Source organism: Thunnus maccoyii, chromosome 19 (genome assembly GCF_910596095.1).
Source record: "Thunnus maccoyii chromosome 19, fThuMac1.1, whole genome shotgun sequence".
NCBI lineage: Eukaryota > Metazoa > Chordata > Actinopteri > Scombriformes > Scombridae > Thunnus > Thunnus maccoyii.
In genome coordinates, this window is record NC_056551.1 from 11932677 (window position 1) to 11958736 (window position 26060).

The following is a 26060-nucleotide window of genomic DNA, read 5'->3' on the forward strand; positions in this document are numbered from 1 at the left end:
CAGAGTTTCCCTCATTTCAGGGTTAACAGACTCTGAGTTTTCACTAAACCTGCTTTGTGAAATGGAGCCCAGATCTATTAGCAACTCAGCGTAACGCCTGCCCAACGTACTCTGAAACTTGTTTCCACAAGAGCCTACCTTTGTTTTGAATATGAGTTGAGTTATCTAATAACAGCCTATGATGAATTAGCTGTACTTTCTTTTAGGCATGTAAGTGAATTATCAATGCCTGTTATCCAAGCTGATAAGTTGTAGGCCAATCAAAAGGAATGGAATTTATTACCTTAGTTTGCCTGATTTAATCCCAACCTTATCTCATATTGTTTTGTTAATCATGGAAATTAATTATGCAGATAAAGGTTATTTTTAAGGGAGAGGGAGGGGGTATCTGAGTATCTTCTCTCACTGTTTAGACAACTTTTTCGGGAGGGTTGGGGTGGGCCCTGGATGGATTTATTTTTCCATTAGTTTTTTTTGTTGTTGTTTGTTTGTTTTCTGGGTAAATATTGTAGAGAGGGAGGTATGGCAACACAAGTCACTTCTAGATTGAGGTCATAACTTGTAATTCCTCAAATTGACTCTGAGTATTTTGGGTGTTTTTTTTTTTTTTTTTTGTTAAGATAAGTTCAAGATAAAGATAAGTTCATCACAATAAACATTTGGTTATGTATAGACCTCTATCTGCACGTTCTGAATCCACTAAATGCATATTGTCTACAATAGGCTCTCTCAATTGTCCATCCAAATTGCTTATTTTAGGGGACTTTAATGTAAATGAATTTGATTGTTCCTCTTCAAATGATAAAAACTTATTTGATTACATAAATTTAACTCAACTTATTAGTGAACCTACCAGAGTTACTGAAACATCATCATCCCTACTAGATTTGATATTTGTTTCTCACCCAGATAGGATTATTAAGTCAGGGGTGTTTTCTGATTGTTTCAGTGATCATTCTGTTATTTTCTGTGTTTGGAAGATTAAAATCCCCTGTCTTCCTCCAAGATACATAAGTAGTGTAAAAACATAAATATTAATCACTTTATTTAAGCTGTGATTTTATTAAAGCTGTGCCCTGCCACATGCTCTTTTGAAAACAATGAAAGTTAAAGGTAGACATTTACCACGACTTAAGATTTGATTTTGACTTTTCAAACTTAGAGATAAAGCCTGAGCAAAATGTCAAACAACTAGGGATCCAGCTTACTGGGATGCATACAAACAGTCAAGAAATTTCTGTAAGACAAAAACTAGGAATGCTAAGTCCAACTATTATAGAAAAAGTCTTTCTCAAGATTTTCGTAACCCTAAACAGTTCTGGGACAAGATGAAAAGTATCCTCGGTCCCATTAAAAGCTCATCTGCACAGATCTGTGTTTTGATGAAGTTGTCCACGACCCTGCCATTATCTCAAAAGTTTTAAATCATAATTTTTTCCTGTTTGTAGTTCTTACTCTTTTGTTTCACCTTATTTAAATCATCATATTGGCAATTAAAACTATCAGTAGCTCATTTTCTTTTATACATATTTTACCTGCTGAAATTATGCAAGATATTTCTGCCCTAAATGTTGGCTGTGCTCCTGGACGTGATGGCTTAGAGGCTTAGTTTATAAAATTAGCTTCTCAAGTGCTTATTTTCCCACTTGCTGACCTATTTAATCTGTCCCTATCTACTTGTACACTTCCATCTATTTTGATATGTGCTAAGGTCACTCCACCTCATAAAGGAGGAGATCCTCTATGTCTTAATAATTGAGGACCGATTTCTATTATTTGCACTACAGGTAAAATATTTGAGAAGTTCATTTTTAATCAATTATCACAGTATATTAATGATCTCAACATTTTATCCCCATTTTAATCTGGTTTTCATTCTAATATTTCTTCTACTACTGCCAATGATATATTCTCCCTAGGCAAAGGTCAATTTACAGGTTCAATTTTTATTGATTTAACCAAGGCTTTCCAGGCTTAATTCTTACCTCCATAACCATCATCACAGTTATATACACATCTGACTCTGATATAACTGATATTCAAAGCTCACTGCAAACAGAATTTTCTTTTGTTCAAAAATGTTTTTTAAATAACAATCTCATATTGAACAAGCAGAGGTCTTGTAGCATGTTGTTTGGTACTACTTATAATCTTAATTCATCTGCTGAGTTGGCTATTAATTTTACTGATTAATTTTACCCCCCCCCCCACAAAATAGTCTTGGTTTTTAAGACTATTTTGCAAGTTACTGAACAGTATTCAAGATTCAAAAAACTATATTTTCAATCACATGACAGAATTTTGTCTTTGGTTAGGGGTTCACAAACAACATAAAAACATACACCCATGAAAGACTTGCATAAAATTACATTAAAACACAAACAATTCCATAAATAAGAGTAAGTGTGCAAAGCTGCATTAAAAAAGTAGTGACAGTCTATTTGGCCTTGTTTAAAATGGATATTGCATTGGGAAACCAAACTAACAGTACAACCAAACTAATTTCACAGCTGAAAGGCAAACAGTTGATGTTGTGTAGAAGCGTTAGAGTGTCGTTTCAGATAACTAGCAGGATGTGCCCTGTTAAAAAAAGGCACCAACACAGCACTCCAGAGCTGACATCTCACTAGCTTGCAGCATGACAGAAGTTAGTGCTACATCCATCACTGGATGTGCAATAATTTCTTGCATCTGAATGCACACAAGACCAAAATGCTGCTTGTTGGTCCAGCGAGATTCACATCGCTTTTTACAGACTTTTACATTAATCTTGATGGCTGCACAATTTCTCAGACCCATACAATTAAGAATCTGGGGATAGTATTCGATCCACCTCTTACATTTGAGCCACATATCAAGTATATAACACAAACTGCCTTATTCCACCTTAGCACAACAGCCCAAATACGCCCCATTTTATCAAATTCAGATGCTGAAATCATTATACATGCCTTCAAAACATCTAGAATAGACTACTGTAATGCACTTTTCTCTGGCCCCACCTAAGACAGCAATAAAAGGTCTTCAACTGGTCCAGAATGCAGCTGCCAGAGTCCTCACAAGGTCTAAAAGCTTGGATCATATAACACCAGTACTGATGTCTCTGCATTGGCTAGCAGTTCATGCAAGAGCTAATTTCAAAATCGTCCTTCTTACCTATTCTGCCCTCGCAGATGCGTCATACTGCATAGCTAGACAGATAGCTAACACAAGACTCAGTAGGCTGTACTTCATGTTGAGTGTGATTTACCAAAAGCTTGAGATTGTAAAACTGCAATCACAAACACAAGAATACATAATACATCACACGGTTGCAATGAAATATGTGCAACAATATTACAACAATTTTCTTCTTCACAAGCTTCCAAGTGAGGTAACAGTTAGCCTATACAACTTATACAGACCAACATAAATATGCGTTAATGTGTTAACTTAAAACGCAGCCTATGCTAGAAATTAATTTAGATTATTAACTCAGCAGCTATTTAACTCTTCTCATAAACAACAACAAATCCTCTTAACAGTGTTTCTGAAGCACATGACTAAATTACAAAGCTAGGTAACTGTACTCACAGACAGATCTACCCCAAGGATCAAATCAAAAAACTCTGTGGGGCTGCATGTGCACTGCTTGGCTGTGCTGTGTAAACTAAAAAAAAAACAACATGGAGGATACTTTTTAAATAACCTTGAAAGCACAGTACCTCAACCTGCCTAAAGGTGTCATTAATTTACAATAAACACTGACTGGTGTCAGAACATTACCTATAAGGCTTTAAATGGGTTGGCTCCTTCATATATCTGCAGCCTTATTGCTCCGTATACTCCATCACATCTTTTACATTCCCTTGGTGCCGGTTACTTGCACATTCAGGAGGCAAGCTCTGTTGATACTTCAAGTCTTCTTTCTTTTTTCTGTTTACAATGACCTTTCCTAATTTCACCAGCTGGGAACCCAAATCACTAACTGTTTTCCTGCTTGACATTTAGCTGCTACCCCAACCCTGTTAGGGTTGTATGATCTCTGTTTTAAAATTACTAACCTAAACCTTCTTGTAATATTAACATTACTATCTGTGTATGTGTGTGTACTTTTACATGTACATATCATGTGCTTCTTTTTTCTGTTGTAATTTTTATTGACTTGTAAAGTGTACAGATACTCTGGGTGATGTGCACTTTAAATAAACTGAAGTTGAAGTTGCTACCAGTTAGCAGGCAAGCTAACCACTAAATGGTGGCATTTACTTGCAGCCCAGCTGTCAGTTTAACATGATGTGCAGCAGGTGAGCATCTTAGTAGGACATTAAAACTGCTGTAGATTTCACAAACACGCTACCAAGCATCAAGAGTTAACTGGTGATTTGGTGACATGACGATGCTCAGCATTTAAACAAACAGTTTGGGCTCCTGATGTGAACCGTGCAGATAGTTTGTTCTGCTGTGAGGTTGTTTTTACCAAAATTTCTTGTCACTGGAGGTTATTTTCTCCAGCAGATTGGGAATGTGGTACAAGGTGTTTGCCATGTCAGTACTGTTACCTGTTAGCCTCCTGCTAGCAGACTGCACTCTGTCACTGAGCTGAACTGATACAATGTGCACTGTAGCACAATAATAATGATCTCTTTGTAAAGGCAGACATTTTAATCGTTCATGATCTAATTTCGTCATATCACACACCCCTACCATAAATCTACTTGTTCTTGTCTTTGATTGTATTTACCATCATTTTTAGTTTATAAGTAGACTCAGTACTTTGACATAATGTTATTTGGTCTGTTCATTTATGTTATTTCTCATTCATTTTTTGTAGAGATGACAGTTGTAACAGATGTAGTAGGTGTGGTTTAGGATAGTGGGAGAGCTCTTATGTGTATGTCCATGTTGATGTCACTATGTTGATTGTTTCGTGTCATTGGATTGTTTCATATATTATCATTGGTATTATGTATTTATTTTTTTATGTTTGTTTTTTGTTTAAATGTTTGTTAACTTTCATGTTTTGTGCCTGAGGACCCCCAAATGAGATGGTGCATCTCATGAGTTTATCCTTTGATTAAATTTTGAAATAAAAAGAAATTAACTTCCAGACTGTTTCACAGGAAAAGACTTGAATATCCTGGATACAATTCATTTGACTAAATGTGTCCCAAAACAGGTCCATAGGACAGAGGAAAGCTGAAGTTCACATAGTCAACTCTTAATGACACAGAACTTTCTCTTTTAATAACTCTAAAGTAAAGTCCTAACATCCTTTTTATGCATTTACAGCAGGTTTAGTGGTAGAACACCATTTACCTGAATAAATTTGTCAAAAAGTTTCTAAGAACTAGTTCCAGAAAAAACCTGTTTAAGCCATTAGACATCTGAATCTATTTTAAGTTGGGAAGTTTCAAAATATTTCCATGATTGGTTTTTCTTCCAAGTCAATTAGCAGAGCAAACCAAGCACTTCATGATTAGACATGAACAGATGGAAAAGTCAAAAATACTCATGAATGACTTTAAATATAATAAGACCTGCCAAGAGCATTAAAGCACTTCTGATCAAAAGAGAGGAACTACGAACACTTATAATACCCATTAAGACTGTACTTTTATAATATTGTTTGAGAAGAAAGTGACAGCTGATTTTGCAGAGAAGCAAACACACATTTCCTTCTTTTACTGATTTTACTTCTTAACTGAACTGAATGAACAGTAAATTTAAAAAGGTAATGCATGCACCGATGCCAGCCAACTACAAAATCTAAGTAGTTAATATTTTCTGATGCTGCTGCTCAGATTTACATATGGTATAATTCAAAGTAGATTCCCAAATGAATGGCAATCCTGATGCGAACATCTGTTTTCTACCTTCCCTCCTTACGATAATTTGAGCCATTTTAACACATATTAAGACCAAATTGGCACCTGAGCCACAATGGCAGCTCACATGGACCACTTGAAGTGCTAGTCTGTGCACTTGTAAGGCCCTTGGCTTATGGGTTATCCTCATCGAACATCCCATCTTTCCTTCACTATAAACTATCAAAAAGTACCTAAGTGAAACCCACTACCTAAAATAATAATATTTTAGGCTATAGAATCATGAGTTATTTGCAGTGTCTTTATACAAAAACGTTTTGGGATAGTTTTTGTTGCGACAGATATGAAGACAGACTGGTGATACCATCACTGTTTTGGGTGCTGTTTGATTGAGCAGCTGAGCAGCAGACATCTGGCCACTGTGGTCTCAGTCTCATCCTGTTCTATATCTGTGCTGAACCTAACTAGCTCTCATACGAGACCAGTGAGATCTCAGACACATTACTGAGTTCCACATCGTTACCAGACCATCTTTTTAGACTTGTGTGTGTGAGAGAAAAGAACAAGCGGTCAGTGATTCAGCCTTTGGTGGAAGAGCAACAAGAGACATGGGGCAGTAAAATAGAGGAAAGAGAGCAAACCTGAAAAATATAAACCTGAAACAATGGCAGATAAAAGAAATTACTCAGGAGCAATTTAACCACTCTACAAGCCTGAGGCAAGCAATACAAACAACTTAGCCAGCCAGTAAGCATTAGAGATGTAGACTCATGAATAAATGATCCTCAGATCCCCAATTTGACATCAGAAAGATACACACTAGGCCCACCATCAAAGGCCCTCCATCTCTGCCAGCAAGTTGTCACTGCAAAGGTAATAACTTTCTATTTCTCTCTCTCTACCTCCCTCCCTCTCCCCCTTCTCTCTGTCTCTCTCATTTCATTTTTCATGCAACACAATGTAATTACATTTCTCTGCCACTGAATCCAGGGTAGCAACGTTTGATACTGTCACACCCAGCCCACAGACGTCCTGTGGGTGTTAAGACATCAGACGGCTGTGGAAGTCAACCACCTGCTGGGTGCACCCCCGCACGTCTCTGCTTGATCAGCAAAACCAATCCTGCACGATTGCAGACACGTAGTAATACTGACAATCAAAGTCCCGGGCCTTAAAATGACACTGTCTTCCTTGTGATCTAAAAACTGTCCTGAGCAGCACACTCATCAGCTGGGGTGACAAGTGCACTGATGCAAATACTGCCAGATGGAAGCCTGAGGTGAACATTTGGGCTTCTAAATAAATTCTTCTTCTAGAGAGTTTTTCCCTTTGTTTTTCCAGCACCACTGAGTTTTACAACTTTGTTATGAACAAAGTATAGAAGAAGAAGAAGTGGTTGGCATGGATTAATGCATGAAAGTGCAGTAAAAGAAACATTAGCTTTTCATGACTTCATCAGTATTTTAATTAATTGTTTAAACATAAAACAAGAACAAGATACGCACATAGTAATAGAGTATGTCTGCTGACAGTAGAATCAAGAAACTGACTATGTTGGCTAAAATGAAAGGCTGGAAACAGTTAGACCTGTGCATGATAAAAGTGGAAAATTATTGCTTTTTATGTCAGAAAATGTGGATTAGATAGTTAACTGCAAACTGATGAATAATTAACCTTACATAAATTAGTACATACAAATACATACACAGGGTAGTCTGCTACTGCCAGCTTCTTGATCTTATACTACACTACAGAAATAAGCAGTTTTGAGTTATTTATTCGGTACACCACAATCTGTAATTTGCCAATTTTATTTAATTCAGTAATCGTGAATTTTGTTGTCTATTTAGCCTACTGTCTATTGACCAGACTACATTAAAGAATAAAGCACATGTTCAAGTTCATTTCTAAGTTATCATTCATTGCTTTGTAGATCCAGTCAGCTACCAAGTCCAAATTTTGTAGTTCTTGGCTGTATGTGCTGATATTGAATTACTTTGTGAATATAATGAATTTTCCGTGTTTTTCTGTCCTACACTAACCCAAATTAACTTTGTGATCGTGTCTATTAATATGCTGGCAAAAAAGTGACATTATTTTTGCATGCTTTCTGGTGCAAAGAAACGTAATCAGAAAATCAAAGGATAAATTACATTTTTGCAGCACTAATATGAACCAATATCTCTGCTGTCTGAGCAGCTGATTAATGTGAGAAACTTCAGATTCTGTCTCTGTGAGTAGGTGCAAAGGGGGAGATTCTCACCTCTGCAATTAATAAGTTTAAGTAAGAATCTGTAAAGTAAGACTAATCTAAAACCGTACTTCAACACCAACATATGTCAAAAATAAAGCTTGCTCTAAAACTGGGTCATTTTTATGTCATTATGTCATTACTGGTATTTGTGACATAAAACAAGCAGGGAGCTTTGAGGTGTTGTACTTTATTCCCATGCTTAGCATTCAACATATGGGTCAATCGTCATAGTGAAAGTGTTGCAACCTGCATAAACCACCCACTTTAAGAACAAGTCCTCCATTTATAACACTGGTCACCATAATTACCTTTTTTCACAGCAGATTTTTACTTGTAACAGCAGGAAAAACACAGATGTTGCTAATAACATTAACAATGGCTCTGTTCCATTTAAAGTGTCCTAGTGAACCAGCAAACACAATACAAGGGTCCTGAAACTTGCACATATAAATTGAACATAGCAAGGATTCATGTTATTAATTACAGCAGTGCTTTTCCTGATGTGACATGTAAAATGTCTCTGGTGTCTATTCAATGGGTCACCAGAGCATGAATGATATGAAAAGGTGTTAACAGCCTCCTAGACCTACTGGTAGGTTTGATAGGCTCCTACTGGCCCATATATTTGGGACAGATGTTTGATGATAATGGCTATTCAGTAGCTTGATAAAAGTCAAATCGGGTAATAATTCACTGGCTGCATCAATGCAGACCTGATCAACATCATGTACTGCTGCAGTTCTTGTCCACATCTTGTGTAAATGGCTTGACACCAAGATATTGCAGGTTGCTGAGTTTGCCCTCTCTAGAGAAATAGAATTTTATTACAGGTCCTGATTGTAATCTGGGTACTCTCTCCTGCCACTGAATGTCTGCATCATACTAAGGAACGATAAAGTAGCAAGTGAACAAGACATAACATGTCTGAGTCTGAAAGATAGATTTCTTGTCTCATTTACTGTGTACTGTATGCATACTGGTACAGTATATGTGTCGTTCAGAGTGCGTTCCTTAATAGTATGTGTGTGTGTGTGTGTGTGTGTGTATTTGTGTTAGCATATGTAATTCTGATGAGAAATTCATACGATGTGTGCCAAAACAGGATTGGTGATGTATCTGCTATCAAAATTATGCTTAATAAGTTGTCAACATCACTTCAAAGTCTTTCACTCTCCCTACAGCAAATAATTAGCATGATCTGATGGAGCCTTACACAGGTGTGGTCTGACACTCGCTGCCTTTGCCCCATAGAGCTGTACTGACAACCTCAATGCAGCAGAAAAATGAATGGTAAATCGCAAATGGACTGCATTTATATAGCACTTTTCTACCCTACCAACCACTCAAACCGCATTACAACACAGTCACCCACTCACACACAATGTCATACACTGATGGTGCCAACCTGCTCATCAGGAGTGATATAGCGCTTTTTCCTTTTATATATATATATTAAGTGGTTTACAAGTGTTTTTAATGCTCACCCTCCCATTCACACACACACACACACTGACACACCAATGGTGCAGCCATCAGGAGCGATTTGGGGCTCAGTATCTTGCTCAAGGACACTTCGACATGCAACCGAGGATCGAACCACCAACCTTCTGATTAGCGGACGACCCTCTCTGCCTCCTGAGCCACAGCCACCCCAAGACAAATACTGCAGTAAACAGACTACTGCTGAATTAGTATTATCTAAATAGAATCACCTTTTCTTCTTGGCATGGATAAGACAAGTTTAGCACAGTGGCACAATTAACATAGTGCCCTCCAGCTGACTGTGGGAGAAAGTATGAGACAGAGATAAAGCATAAGAGAGAGACAGAGCAGCAATAAACCTACAAATCAACTTTATGCATTCATGCCTCCTGGTTAGTGGTCCACAACAAGCTGAGATGCATAATGCTTAAATATGAATAAAATATATTCCCAGCTTTTCTTTGATTCTGCAGCGAAATAGCTCATTTCAGTCAGCCAACTTACATGGAACAGATGTATTATGTGAAAACAGAGTAGATATAGGGATAACTTGGCATTGAGGCTCTGACCTCATCACCACCCACAAGTATACAACAAACTCAGTAAACTTTCTCAACTGGACCACATTCATTACAGATCCCAACAGCAACCTTCATCTCCTACAGTGTGTGAGACCAACCCCTGTGTGCAGACTCACCTTCTAGGCACTTCAGACTACTTGGCGAATGTACTTTGATGACCTGAAATGGATAAATCTAAACCCAGCAATGCACCTGCACTAATGGGCAGCAGCACACTAAAACACATCAGCTATGCAGTATATAATTATTAACTTAGGTTTATTCAAATCACAAACATTCAAGGTGAGGAGCCGACAATCTCTTCATATATCCTGAGCAGCAGATGACCATCAGTACATATACAATTGCAGTTTATATCTTCATGATGAGCAGTGAAAAAAGTCCTCAAATAACCCCACTGTTTCAAGTTTAAATGTCTCTCTGTAATAATAAGCGAAACATTAAGTGTGTGAAGAGAAATGTGAATGAGTTTATCCTTTGTGTGACAGAAGCCAGGATGAGTTCCATTAAACTAATATTACAGGGAAAAGAAATATGTGAATAGGCTGTGACAACAGACAAAACAAACTTGTTTACACATCCCATCAAGCAATATACCATATTACCCTCTACTTGAGAACCTAAAAACAAAACAACAACAACCTGGGGCTGAAAAACTGTATGTGCATTACCAATTCAGCCCATGACACTCAATGATAACACACAAACAATAATGATACTCAAATATGTGTATAAATAATGTAAGTAGCAGTTTGAAAGCATCATTACATACAGTATATGCCAAACAACAACATTACAAAATCAGGGTATCTGCACATTTTTAAGAACAAATTTAATGACTTTTAAGACCTTTTCAATACCTATAAAAGTAAAAAAATAATACCATTACTGCAGCAAAAGAATTTGACAGACTACACTATACACCAGTATTGAGAGTTATTGAATTTGAATAACAGAAATATTCAGTGCACATTAGCTAACATAACTGCTTTCTCATTAACAAAAATAAAACTGTGGTGGTAAACCCAGTCCAATGGAAATAACATAATAACACAACATGACACAATCTCAACTTGTTCTACAAAAGTGCAAAGTACCCCTAAAGTCTGCTTGGTTATTTTCTGGAGATGAATCATTTTTATCTTCTTCAATTTTTCATTTCTCATTCAATAAGCACCAAACTTTGTGTATTTCCTTTTTTAGAACTTCTGGCAGAAACAGTCAATACAGTTGTTTTACCCTCTTTGTCCATGGACACCATGTCTCCCATGACATGTGTTGTAGCTCAGCAGCCTCTTATCAATTTCACTATTTAGGACTAGTAACAGCTCTCTCTTTTCGTTTGCTCGTCTCCTCAGTGTGTTGCCATTCTGGTCCCTGCAGTATTCTCTGCTTTTTCTGCAAAGTTGTCTGCATCCTTTTGGAGACTCTTGTATACATCTTGTATAGATTTTCTCCTCTTCTTTAGCTCTTCAAGGTTTTCTTCAGCATTCTGTCTTTTCAGCTTTTGCTCATCTCTTTCCTTTTTGCTAAGCTGTGTACCTGGTGCGTGCAGTTGCACAGTCATTCAGCATCTCTGTAAGAGGCACTTTGGTCACCACGCCATACACTCTGACATGTTCACAGACAAGTCTCTGTGCAATAATAGTGTCCTCTGCTACACTGCATGCTTCCACCTCTTTTTTGTCTGAGAACCTCCGTTCAACCTCTGCTTGTAAGAGCACCAACTTCTTTCAAAAACCCCAGAGCTCCGGGTAAGAAGTGTTGATGTAAAAACACGTCAACTCTGGAGCCTTGGTCTTGCAGACTGAAGAACATGATGTTTACAGCTTTGGCCTCGTTGAACAAGGTCTCAAACTGCTGTGAAATCACATCACCTGTAATTAGATGCAGAAAAAATATATGTAAATACCACACAATATCAATAGCAAAATAACATTAAATATGTATGTTTAAGTCACAGCAAAATTAAAGTAATATTTCAATTATTCAAAAGTCAGTCAACAATTGTGTTTTAGCAGATGTTCACCAAATTGCAAGGGTCATTCTCAAGTCATCTATGCCATCCAACAAATAGAAAAACAAAGTGAGCCCCCTGCCTCTCAAGCTGTGATTTAACTGTCCCATGATGTCAGCAATGTAACATGTGTACAATCATTTGAATTCAATATCAATCAAATGTCAAATCACACTAACATGAATATGCTGACTAAGTGAATACTCCCTGCCAAACTAAGGGACCACTCTATTCTTATTCCTATAATTTATCAGCAGATATTCTGCCTGTCAACTGATTATCCTGCACAAACTTCTGGATGAGACACTTCACTTCACTTTCTACAGACACTCATCTGGCTCGGAGAACATTGTGTTTGAGTTCAAACACATCATTTTTGTACTATGGAGCACTTCAGAGGGCACTTATCTAGAGCCTTCTTGCAGATGCTTGAGAGGGCAATCTCACAGTCCCTCTTAAACTGCAAGACACCAAGCCCACTTACACTGCTTTTGGCCCCTGACAGTCCCTGATGAAAATAAGTGGTTTGTCAAATCTCCAGAATAACTACACATACACAATGCAGTTGGTTAACATTAACTCATTAACTCATATCAAACGACAGCTAAAACATTCCAAATTAGTCACACATCTTTTCACATTCTTCAACGCATGTCATAAAAGACTCGAAGATGTTCCACCTTGACGGCAGCTGCTGCACCAATACTGATGTCAACCTCCTTTGGACCCAGAGCTTCTGGTCTGTGACGTCAAGCCATACAAGTTTGTATGGAGTAACAACCAGGGCATCCCCCTTGTGTCTTAGAAGACTCTGAAAAGAGAATTCAGTTTTAACCAAGTTGAGTGACTTTGTGTGTGAGTGGTCATGTGGTTAGAGGAGAATGTATGAGTTTGTGGGTGCACGTAAGTGTTGCAGCTTGCAGGCAAGTAGGTAAGGATACCTTGACAAATGAAATAGGTAGGAAATATAAGTACTGTGGAAGAGATGGGACATGTTTAAAATTGATAAGAAGAGAATGTACTGATGTATGCAGTGTATGCATGTAAGTTTGCGTACATGGGGAATGAATACGGGGAAGGAAAAAGGAATGTTAACTCTTCAATTAAAAGTGCTTGTCATATAAACGAAGTTGGCTAGTAGCCTAAACAGAACTACAACATCAGATTACAACACAAGAAAATTATTGAATAATTACCCTCATCAAATCCTCCAGACCTCTCCAGAGGAAGGACATCACTGGAACATCCATCTGGTATTTTGTCAGAAAAGGTTGGAGGACTAGAAATGGCCATGAAGAGATGGAACTTGGCCAGAAGAAGGGGATCCATTCAGGCCTCAGTGGTGGTCGATATGACAATGACGCTGGGTTGGGAAGCTTCTTTGTTTTGACCAGGTCCATGTACTTTGTACACATCTGCAAATGTGAAAAATAAAAATACAATATAAAAACAGCCAACTTCTTTCTATTATAACAATGATAAGCACAACACTTATCTAAGTTATGTTATCATGTTATATATTACCTTTTACATTATTCTAGATGTGTTGCTTTTGTCCTCTTTGAGTGAGCAAAGACCAAGACAAACACCTTAAATGAAATGCTTGGCAATAAATATCACTTATTCTAAGTCAATAGCAACGAGTCCAGGCCTTACATAACTGTGGCACAGAGCATGAAAAGGAATAAAAAAAGCAGTTTGAACAAAATGGCAGTTTTGCTTAAGTAGTCAAAGGTTTGTTTAAATTTGATGGCTTACCTTGAAATGTTCCAACAAGTTATCTGCTGTCAAATGGACCGTGAATTGTGATCCAAAGAAATGTGGGTGCCAGTCTCATCGTTTGTCCAGAGTCTTACATGCAGGTCTAGTTGTTTATTCTTAGTTGTCCTGTTCATGCTCTCGTCAAACACAATGATAAACAAATCTCTGTTCACTCTTGAGATGAGCTCCTTCTTTATGTAAGGAGCGAGTCCAAACTGCAAAAAGTAAGCTGTCTTGTCCCTTTCACAGGTGAATGTTTTTGCACTTCGGAATCAGGAAGCATTTCCCTCTAGACTCTGTGAATGTCATCATTTTAAGTGGTTTGCTTTGCAGACCTTATACATTTTCAGTTATGACATGTTGTTGACATTGTCAGAAAGGTAATAATTCTACTTTATGTTAATTATTGAGGTCATAGTGGGTGGTGCATGTACTGGGGTGCATTATACTGAAAAGTGTTCCTGTTAGGAGTAGCAGAGCAGGTGGACCCAAACGCAGGAGACGTCAGGCACAGGAACTGAAGAATATATTTATAAAACAAGTCAGGAACAGGACACAGACATGCGAGACGAAACTGAACAGAACAAAGCTAAACCAAGGATCCAAAAAGACTGAACTGAAAACCAGGACTTAAATACAGACAGAACTAATGAGGGAATAGAGAACAGGTGTCTAGGCAAGAGAACAGGCAGGGAGCCTATTGGCTGGGGTAAACACAGGGAGCAGGGCAGGCTGACAGTGCTGATTCAGGGCAGGTGTGTAGATGGGCAAAGGAGGGAAAAACAGGCTGGGGTGGAGTACAGGAATACAGGAGGGAAACAGTGCAAACAGACAACCAAAAACAGAGAAAACACAAGTAGCCTCAAGAAAGCCTTAAATGCCAGCAGGACAAATAAAAACAAAGAACATTCTGTGCTACAGAGCTAAGTGGGCGGCAAGATAATCTGAGACATGCAAACTCTTATTGTCCAAAACATAGATCTGTTTCATTACCCAATAACTGATACATCACCACTTTGAGTGTGAATTGCATGATAAGCACTAAACCTGGCAGCTCAGAGAAACCAGCCTGAAACACATTCTCAAAGCAATCTGGTTATAAAACAAACATACTCATTCTTAACCAGGTAAAGGCAACATATTTCAGATTCCACTTCAGTTCTATATGCTCTTCCAGTCGAGCATGTGTATTACAAACTAGGCAGTAAAATGTCTGGACAAAGGTTCAATGCAATATCCAATAGTATCTCAAGCGGTCCTTGAATATATTTTGCAACCTCTCTTATCTATCCTTCTCCCACTCAGCCCAGTCTTAACATACAAGTAGAAAGGTCTAAGGGCATCTGATGGACTGCTGGAGGGACATAGAGCCAGACTTTGACAGAACCATAAAAATGTATCTTATTTCATGTTCTGTTCTGCACCCTGTATTTATATTCTTATTTATAGTATTGCTCTTCAGAATCTTCTATTATTTTACATTTTACTCAGGTCTCCCTTGAAAATGAGATCTTAATCTCAGTGGAATTTACCAGATGAAATAAAGGTTATAATTAGTGAGCAGCCAACACTTTGAGTCCCCAGATAGCCTTTAGTTTTTCATGAGGAATCAATACTTAATACTTAATATGATTTTCATTCAGAATCTGTTCTCAAATGATTATATATATATATATATATATATATATATATGTATGTATGTATACATAAAATATGATATTGTGCCAATGCAAAACAGACTGAATATAAATTCAAGTGACAAACAGGTGACAAATTAAGGAAAAAGAAAAACCTGAATTAATGAGGAGAATCATACAAATGCTTCTATAAAAGGAATTGTATTCGTCCCTTAAATATAGCTCTAGAGTTATATAATCTATGCCAAAGACCATCAAAGCTGTCCCCACATTTTATGAAGACACTTGATGTTGGTTTTTCATTTATTTTGTTGTTGGATTTTACGCTCTTTGATTAAAATTCTATTGTAATTTTATACAAAATAATTATTTCCTGTATATAATTCAAATTCAATAAAAGAACTGTAATTGAGGGTCCATTAAAGAGTCAATTCTGAATGAATCCCAACATACAGTTCCCATAGCTTCACCTTGTGTCTAACAGACAGAGGAAAACACGGCGTCAGCTAAAAACTTGAGGGAAACAAATATTAAGAGGATACAGTGAGAGTGGCAGGTGTGAGGGAAGAGAGAGTGTGAGGAAAAATAGCAAGACAGGCAGTCTTTGTCTTAGGACTGTAGGCAAGATGAATGCAGCATGTGTAAAAAGTGAGTGAAGCAAGTGGGGAACCAAGTGGAGGAGAAGCAGGCAGAGAGACAAGGAGGCGAACAGTGAATGGGGGAAAATAATGGTTGTCAAGGATTAAATGGATAGAGAACTGTTTACTGTATACAAGACAAGACCTCATTTCCAAAACAAATGAGCGTACTGTAGATGGACATTGATGCTTACTGTTGTTTCAAAGTGTTTGTCAGCTAAACAAAAAGAAATATTTCAAACATCTGTGTGAGCTTCAAGAAACTCCTCGACACGAGCCTTGCAACCTGTCATATGTTTTCCTTATTTCTGCTCCTTCTGACAGGCCAGCTCTGAATCCTTTACCTTCATCCTTAACCCACACATACACATACATGCACAATCAGACACAGGTATAATTTCTGTGTGCAAGCATTTCTCACATACACACACACACACCCTGCTCTTCAGATCTGAAATGAGGCGGAAAAGTAACTGCGAAGCCAGACGGGCGCCTGCAGCTATCTCAGGGATGAATACAACTATTCCATTACAAACACCTTTAATGTTGCCATGGTACGTCTGACTTGCTATGCAGTCCCATCATTTCATTTTTCTTGAAGGTACCAACACTATTATTTCTTGTTGCAACTTTGCAGCGTACAATTCATAAAAAGGTCCACACTGCAATCAGCCAGAATGTTTTTCTAATGAAAAGGCATAAAAAACTCTTTCATGGCTCTTCTAAACCGGGTTTAGTTGTGTGCAACACATTAAAAACCTTAGAAAATATATTCAGATTACTGAAGCAAGGTGCTGGGGTTGGAAGAAACTGACTCTGCTGTGATGTGTGGAAGACTTGTGACATCTGTGGCAGTACTGCTGTAAATGCAATACTCCTTGTTCCCGTAGACTGTTTTAATCACGGCTATGTAATCTAATTTGAAGTTCGTGATGGATTTTTATTGCTTGTCTTATTTGGAAGATGATATTCCTTTAAAAACTATGATTTTCTTAAACTGTGTTATTATAATAACTGGACATTTAGCTTCACAGAAAATGGACTGCACTTTTATAGCACTTAACGGATAAAGCGCTTAACTATTTTGCCTCACATACATACACAGATGGCCTGCCCAACTTAGGGTTCAGTGTTTTGCTCAAGGGCATTTCAACATATGGAAAAGAGGAGCTAGAGATTGAATCACCAACCCTGCAATTAGCAGACAATACACTCTACCTCTTGAGCCACAGCTCACAGTTCCTCTAAAAAACAATAAATAACAAAGAAGTGAACATCTTTATTCACTATGCTCATCCATTTCTCAGTTCCATACACTCAACAAAATTATATCACAAATTGAAAACAGCTGCAGCTAATATAATTAATAATGTGTACATTTGGTTTGAGTATGTGAGTTAGAGAGCTCTGAGGGGAAAAATGACTGTCAATACTCTTCATAGAGGAAAAACCATCCTTACTCATTAACGTCTTAATTTGCTGCAGGTATATTTTGCAAACAGATGATCATTCTAATAATAAAGAATAAGAGAAGTCGTGAGGATAAGAGGATACAAATAAAGATGTCTATTTTTTCTTTCTCACAAATTACGTTTTTGTTTCAGAAAAAGTTCCCAAAAGACTATGTATATAAGAATTTAAAATAACTTAAAATTAATTGGCAAAACCTCAACTCTCAAATCTCTTGCTATACAGTAGATTGCATCAATAAAGAACAACCCATGAAGTATGAGAGGTTTGTGTTTCTGTGTATATTTTGGCTTTATACTGTGTACCGACTAAACTGCTATGTACAGTACATCATAGTGACAATAAATGAACTACTACCAAATTACAAATTCTTGATGTTTGTTGTTGTCATCAACTTTAACCCATTTAAAATACTAGGGTTATAAAATTTATTTCATTATGTCCTAAAGATATGCGTACGAATTACATTCCTGAGATAACAGTTTCCTTTAGGGAACCATTTCAAATTAGAGAAAGATATGTCCATACAATATTCACACAAACAGTAATCAAAAGGTCACTGTGCACTGGTAGTTACTTTAATTAATGTGTAACTAACCCGAACTACTGGTGGCCTTGCAGAATGTTCAACAGAAACCAATGTGTTGTTTTAAGAGGGAATAAATCAGATTTACTTACTCAGTAGAGAAGTGTGCCTCAAGGTTCTACTTTAAGTCCACTACTTTTCTCTATTTTATTAATGATCTCCCACTCTTTTTTATGATTATTGTGCACAACTATATGCAGATGATACTATTATATATACATCAGAAGCTTCTATATCACAAATTCAAGAGGCCCTGCAATCTGATTTTAATACTCTAGAAAAAAATAAATATCTAGGTGTGTGGATTGACTCTGAACTTACCTTTAAACTATACATTGATCATGTAATGGAAAAAGCACATTTTCAGACATTTTTTTACATTTTATTTTTTTTTACATTTAATATTAGAAAGAGACTTGTTTCACAACTTATACTACCAATAATGGACAACACTTACATTATTTACCAGGATGCTTCTAAAGCTGATCTTCATCCCCTCAATATTACATATAACACACTGCAGATTTATATTAGGTTGTTCTCTTTTCACACACCATTGCAGAATGTTAGACACACTCAGGTGGCTCCCTCTTGATTTAAGATGTCAATTTCACTGGTACGAATTTATTTTTAAATGCATTAACTTTAACTATCCTTATTGTCTAAAGCAATTTTTTGTTCCTTTTACGTCAAATTACTCCCTAAGATGCTCTGATCCTCTTTATAGTCCCATGTGTATCTAAAGAAGTTGGCAAAAAAAAGCTTTTATGTTTCGGGTTCCCTCTGATTGGAATAAGTTACCTGCAAATATCCGTTCTCTGTCATCGTTTTTCTTACTTAAAAATGTTTTGTTTTCTCATCTTAAAACAGATTGCCTCTGTTTTCAGTTATGCCATCACTGTTCTTGTATTTCCTGTATTTATAGATTGATCTTTTTGTTAAGGTTGTAACTCCTTCCTTTTTTTTTTCTTTGTAATTTAGTTTGTTGTTTGTTTGGTTGTTATATATCATTGTGTCTTGTACTGTTCTGTTTTCGATTTTTTTTGTGAGTATTTGTTTGGGATCCCCTTGAAAACAAGATGATACATTTCAAGGGGTTTATCCTGATATAATATATTTCTGACAATGCTCAGTGTTTGTTTGCTTTGACTCAAATCTACATTACTTTAGTTGAACAAAGTTTTGATCCTTTTTCAGGATATAAACCTGGGATCAGACACCATTGGATTGTATGCTTTTGAAAAAAAATAATACATCATTCATACTCTCTCAGAGCTTCTTTTTGTATAAACCATTTTCCTTTCTATTGCATTTGAATGCAGCTGCACACACGCTAACCAAAGCCATTTTTAGAGTAGTTCTTTCAGATCTGTCAGATTCTCACATATATCTTTCTGTTATTCTGTTTTGATACGGTGAACTAGCTATCTAGCTTTCTTATAACTATGTACAATTCTGGGTACAATTCTGGACTGTATTTGTTATTATTATTTTCAATATTTGAATTCTTGATTCATGTAGTGTGTTATTCTTTTTTTTTCTTTCTTTTTTTTTTTTTACTTTTAACATACAGCCGTTGTTACAGTTACAGGTCCCTTTCTTTTCCTAATAATTTCAAGCAAAAAATCACCTTTAGATTCATGATGAACTATTCTGGTGGTCTATTTGAATATTTATTTGCTAAATATTGGTGATGTTTTTAGTGGAATGTGTTGGTAAAAATGTTCAAAAATACTTACAGTTCATGATCCAATTAGGCTATAGTCCAAGGCTATAGTGACATGACAAAACTTCACAAGGTTCGAGATCTAGGGGTGTGTCTGTAAAGAATTACAAAGGAATTTAGTTTGCATTACAATTCCTTACTCACGCAAAACAAACAAACAAAAGAAGATCATAACTGGAATAATTTAAATGAAAATTCAATCACTTTCTCAAGAGCAGGCAGTCATGCAGTGATGAATCACCATGTCTTTCTCTGTCCCTGTCTCTCTTGATCTCCCTCACACTCTCATTTTTCAGTTTCATTACATTTGCAAACTTAAAGGACCAGTGTGTAGGATTTAGTGGCATCCAGCGGTGAGGTTGCAGATTGCAACCAACTGAATACACCTCCCCTCACCCTCCCATTCCATGCATGTAGGAGAATCTATGGTGGCCGTAAAATTCGTGAAAAATGCGAAAGGCCCTCTCTAGAGCCAGTGTTTGGTTTGTCCATTCTGGGCTACTGTAGAAATGTGGCGGTGGAACATGGCAGGCTCCATGGAAGAGGACTCGCTCCCTATGTAAATATAAAGGGCTCATTCTAAGGTAACAAAACATAGTGATTCTTATTTTCAGGTGATTATACACTAATTAAAACATACTTATGAATATTTTATTCCATTTCTGCAAAGTCTGTTAGATACCATTAAATGTTACACACTGGTCCTTTAAGCTATAAATGTTTTATTTTGTATTTGGTATCACACCATTTTGTTGTTATTGAAACAAGTTGTGACAATTATTTGTCTACACATTGCTTCATCCATAGTATTTCAGTTTCCTCTTTTGGCTGTTCTTTCTTCTGCTCTGACAAAGCTGCTTTCTTCAAACTGTCTCATTAACACAAAGAATGTGTCTTCTGCTTTTTGTCCCCTTCTTTGTAAAATCGGTGACATTATCTTATGATGCACTCCGAGCACTGACACTCTGCTGACAAGGAATGACAACGTTGAGTGCGGCGGGGAAGCACAAGGTACTTTGTCTTAATGAGCTGCCATACAGTCTGAGTCCCCCCTCTACCTGTGATGAGTTACCTCTCTCCTTATTCATCTTAGGACTGACTTCTGTGTGTGCTTGTCTTCTGTTGTCTATCTTTGCTTGCCTATCTGTTTTTTTTCTCTTTATGTTCTCCCTTCTAAAAGTCAAGTTAGAGTACTTTTTTATATCCATTCAGTTAAACAGACCACACAATAGTTGTATACAGTAGCAGTTTTTCCATTTGCAGCTACACCTTTCCACAGACACCTGCCTCCATCTGTGACCATGAGCCCAACCTGTGGGAAAGCAGCCTTGTGAGAGATAAGCGACCTTGTCTCTTTTGGCCTACATTATCAGGAGTGTGCCATGGAGAGGGTCCACTAATGCACACTAATCCTCCAACACAATGACCCCAATCCCTTAAATCTGTCAATAGCGAAGCTGATGCTCCAGATTAGAGATCTTGCTGTAATGATACTGAGTCTCTACTCTTGACTTGTTGTTTGCAAGACATTTTCCCAGTTTGTGACTTACATACTTTATTATATGCAAAGTAGCCCTGACTGCTATGTTAATGCACCTATATTCACAATGGATTATTTCCAAAATAATGTAACAGGAATTTTCCCAACAAACTCATATTATAGCCAAGGCCTGCGTGAGGACTATGATTAACTGAGGAGCTCTCCCAGAACTATGATGAAGCCAATACTTAGACATAGACAGCATAAGTTGTTTAAATGAGGGAGACCAAGGGATGAAAACTAATGTCTGAGGTATCAAAAAATCCTTCAGCAGAAAAACATTGAGACATAGAGTATTGTTGCTATGCAAACTCTGCATTGTTGTCATACAAACTCTGCAGCTTTTATATCTTAATCATCATTACTGTTTCTGAATTTTTGAGTTCCTAATTCTGCGTCCCGTATGATACAGCAGGTCCACAATCAAAGATGCTGGGCCATGATGCACCGCAGAGGAAGCTTTGAATCACTGCTTATCTTGAGACGAGTTTGTTTACTTTTCGTACCGCTGCTGGATAGATAAATCGACTGGAAAGGGGAGAGAGTTTATACACATACAAAAATGCTGGGCCTGTAGGTGGAGAATTTGGGAGAAAGTTATTAAAATTGCTTTTATCAACACTCTAAATCCACACCGATGCTGTTGTGCAGCAGGGAGTGATGATGCGTGCTGTCATATCCACAGCTGCCAATTCCTGAGGTGCAGGGTATCAGATTATCTTGGTTTCTTTAAGCTGGGGACACTGTTTATGCATCACAGCTTCTAGAATGTAATTTTGAGAAGTGTAGCTGTGGTCACCTCAGAGACACAGGAAGGAAGATGGAGAAAAGGAGACAAATGAGGCGTGAATTATCATATGCAAGCTTCCACCTTGACAAAATACAGTTCCTGTAATTCTTTGGGGACATTCTCAAAATACACAAAATAGGGATCACTTTCACTTTCTGTCTTTTCCCTTCTTTGTCTTAGTGTCAGTCTAATAGTTATTTTGTGCAGCTTTAAAAGCTGCAGTAGCAACGGATTCCAATATTGGCAGGCACATCGAGTTGCTGTCAGTGTGACATTTCACTGAATGATGACATCAGCCTTAAATCACATTCAATAGTGATTAAACATAATTAAATCCCACTGATTCATAGCAGAGCTTTAGCCTGTAATCCAAACCATTCATTGTGCTTTTCAATGAATGATACTATTTTAAAGGCTTTAGAAACCATGGTTGAATTAAATAGAATTTCATCTATAACAAATGTATCCACTTGTTCTTTATTGATAGGATCTCATAGGAAATACACATCACATTTTGGTTTAAAATTAAGAGGATGTTACATATAAAAGGCATCATAATTTTTCATTTACACATGAAAAATCTCACAGTTGAATATGTATTGCTCTCTGTCAAGAGGCCAAGATTAGACATTTTTACAAATTGTAGAACCAGGCTCCCAGGAGAAGCCCAAAGCCAAAGGTAAGTTTGTTAAAAAAATTCAGAAACAATGTCCACTTCAAACTCTGCACAGACTACATTTGCATAGCATGCATGTGATTTGAATAAATATTCAGTGAAGACTTGCTGTGACAGATTGCTCAAAATAACTTGATAAATGTTGCATATTCTCTGACAAATTGCACAAACTCTTCAGGTATTCTCAAGAGGAATCCTAGAAAAAAAGTACAAAAGGCTGGAAAAGCATAGAATTACATACAAGAAATAATCCCTCCCGTACTGCATTTACTCTGACAACTAGCAATATCTGGAGTCGTTTCTACAGGGGTAACAGAATTGTACCAAAGTAAAAGGAGGTAAAAATTCATTTGTTTCGAGTTAGAAATGTAGAAATAAGTAAAAGTATAGATGTATGTGTATTTACAGGAGAGCAACAGATCTGTAGAGCACATTTTTAAATACAAGAATATTGCATTTAGAGAATGCAAATCAACTTGAAACTCATAGAAACAAACAGTGTCTTTAATGTTGGTCGTCATGGGTACACCATCACATACTGTATTTACATGCTTTCACTGAGCACACATTTTGCTAAAATAAAGTTTTTTAGTAATCTCAATAAATATCTCCTTTAAAGTGACCTGTCTTTTATCAAAAAAATGAAAGCCAGCTTATCTTTCATTCACATTCTACACCAGAACGTGTCATATATCTGCATTTTTTTGTTCTATCTCTCTCTCCCTTACTACAGTAACTCATATTCATACACACACCCCAGAGAACTCACTGGGGCTCTCCTAGAGGTTTGACTACAGGCCATGGCATGTCAGGTAATGGTGTCTGGGGCTCAGCAGGTGCCTGGTGTTGTTGCGTCTGCTGCTGGTTTGCCCAATTGAAGTCCACACCGTTCTTCTTCAATGCAGCCAAGTGCTTGATGTCCAGCGTGGTGAAGGTGGTGAACTGCACCTGGTTCCTCTTACTGGTGGGGGAATGAAGTGGCTCGCTGCGGTGTGGCCTTGCCAGCAAGGTGGCTGAACGGTTTGCCATAGGGTCGATTACCTTTCCCTGCAGCTGCTGCTGGGAGCTGGTCCTGCAGCGGCCCAGAGTGGCAGTTCTTTCGGGGACAGCGGGGGCGCTCACAGTGGGCAGGGTGCTCTCCAGGCTGCGGTGGCCCATGGAGTCAGTAGAATGACGGGACTCCAGAGGGCGATGGGACTCACGTTTTAGCGTGGACACTTGAGCTGGGGCACCTGGGGCTGGAGCGCTATGATTGTTGCTCCCCAGCCACACCCAGTCATGCTTATGATCCTTTGGATCCCCACTTGGTGGCGGGCCTGCCTGTATGGGGGTCTTGTGATTACGGAAACAGAGGTTATACGAAGCACAATTGAGCAAAAAAGCCAAGATAGCCACACAGGAGACCCCCACCAAAGCATACATGCCAATTTCCATATCCGACATGGCTCGGAATGTCCGGATAAGGTCGCTCTCAATTACCTTTGGGGTTTTAGATTTAGGTGGTTCCTTCTTGGGTGTCACATCTGCTTTAGGTACGTCTTTGTTAGGGGGTGAATTGGGGCTGTCAAGCATGCTTCCATAGCTTCTCTTCTGCCCTTCTCCTTTACTAACTACACTAATTGTTGTATCTATAGGTCTGGCAGTGTTCAGTGGTGTATTTAAGCTAGGTGTGCTCATAGTTGTAGTGGCAGTCGTGGGAATGACGGTATATGTGGTATCTCTTGTAGCTCTGGTTGTATTGCCAATCCACACAACATGTGGCTGCACATGTCTTGTTAAAATTGTGGTTGAGGTGGTAGTTTCTGTCTGTTGCTGGTTAGGTACTGTCCTTCTGAACAACCACTTATCCACATCTGTCACAGCACGCTGTGACGTCACTGTCGTTTTAAGCTCCCCTGCCACTTCTGATGCACCACCATCATAATCTTTATTTCCTTCAGTGCCAACCACACTTCCACCACCACCTCCTCCTGCTACGGCTCTGCTGCTGCTCTGGAAGTTGATCTTGAGGAGCCCCATGCCCACTGCCAACTTACTCTTCCTCTTGGATTTCTGGCATTCCTCACAGATCCTCAGCTCCACTCTCACTAGCACCCCCTGGCCTTCACCTTCACCATGTGCAACTACAAATGTGGACTGCGGAGTGCGGCGTACTGTGGCCACCCCCTCGTCTGGGGTAGAGACTGTCAGAGAGTAGATACTGCGGTCAAACAGCTCAAGTGGAGCGACTGCACCATCACTGAACTGTACCCAGCAGCTGACCACAGCCTCCTGAAAGAAAGAAAGAAAGAAAGAAAAAGGAAAGAAAGAAAGAAAGAAAGAAAGAAAAAAAGAAAAAAAGAGAGAAAGAAAGAAAGAAAGAAAAGCAATATAGAGTTCATATGTGGAAAAGCAGGTCAGAGCACATGCAGGAAATCAATATTCCCCCCTGCCTTCACTGAGAGCCATATTCCCATGATTGTTAATAACACTAAATTGCCTATGCTAATCTCTTTATGATTGCACTCAGTAGGGTGCTATTGTATCATAGATTATAGTCCTATGAAGTAATAGTATGAAATATAATTTAGCCTAAGTGGATAGAGCATAATAGAAGTCCTTTACACAAGAACAAGAAATACAGCAACAAGGGTCATGCTAAGAGCAGAATTAGCCTATCGAATCACATTAATACACAATGACCTATTTCCTGTTGCTAATGTGAGCCACTGGGTCACCACAGACCTAACCTATATTTTGGGTTTGAATACATTATGAATCGCCCTGAGCAGAGCATTAACAGCTTGCCATTGCAGACACAATTGGCTGGTCATCCGCACTGGCATGGTTCTAATAGTTTTGTTATTGACATGGGCAGACCAGCCACAGTGACACTGTACTGTAGGTAAAGTGAGCTGACGTTCCAACAGCTATGGACTGCCTAATTGCTGCCCCCATGCCTGCGCCGGGGAGCTGGTTTAAAATGGGCAAGCTGCCACGACTAAATGTGCTAGTGAGCTTTTAAAATGATCATCTGTGCACCCTGTCTGCCTCTTCCACTCTCTCACACAGCATGGTAAATGCAGATGATAGTCAGGGCTGTGAACACAATGAGT

At 38.1% G+C, this 26060-nt stretch overlaps 1 protein-coding gene and 1 long non-coding RNA gene across 2 annotated transcripts in view; both read right to left on the bottom strand.

The window, feature by feature from the left end:
• Window positions 1–10363: 10363 nt before the first annotated feature.
• Window positions 10364–14554, bottom strand: LOC121885726. The gene is made up of 4 exons (XR_006092606.1): window positions 13900–14554; window positions 13338–13556; window positions 12822–12952; window positions 10364–12001 (listed from the first exon to the last, which is right to left on the bottom strand). It is a non-coding gene; the product is annotated as an uncharacterized LOC121885726 (long non-coding RNA).
• Window positions 14555–22760: 8206 nt separating this feature from the next.
• The window catches only part of si:dkey-1d7.3 (transmembrane protein 132C), a 35051-nt gene continuing 31751 nt past the window's right edge, over window positions 22761–26060 (bottom strand). The window contains exon 11 of the mRNA XM_042394235.1: window positions 22761–25236. Within this exon, the coding sequence (XP_042250169.1) occupies window positions 23731–25236 (1506 nt within the window). The 3' untranslated portion in view covers window positions 22761–23730. The remainder of the gene's footprint in view (window positions 25237–26060) is intronic.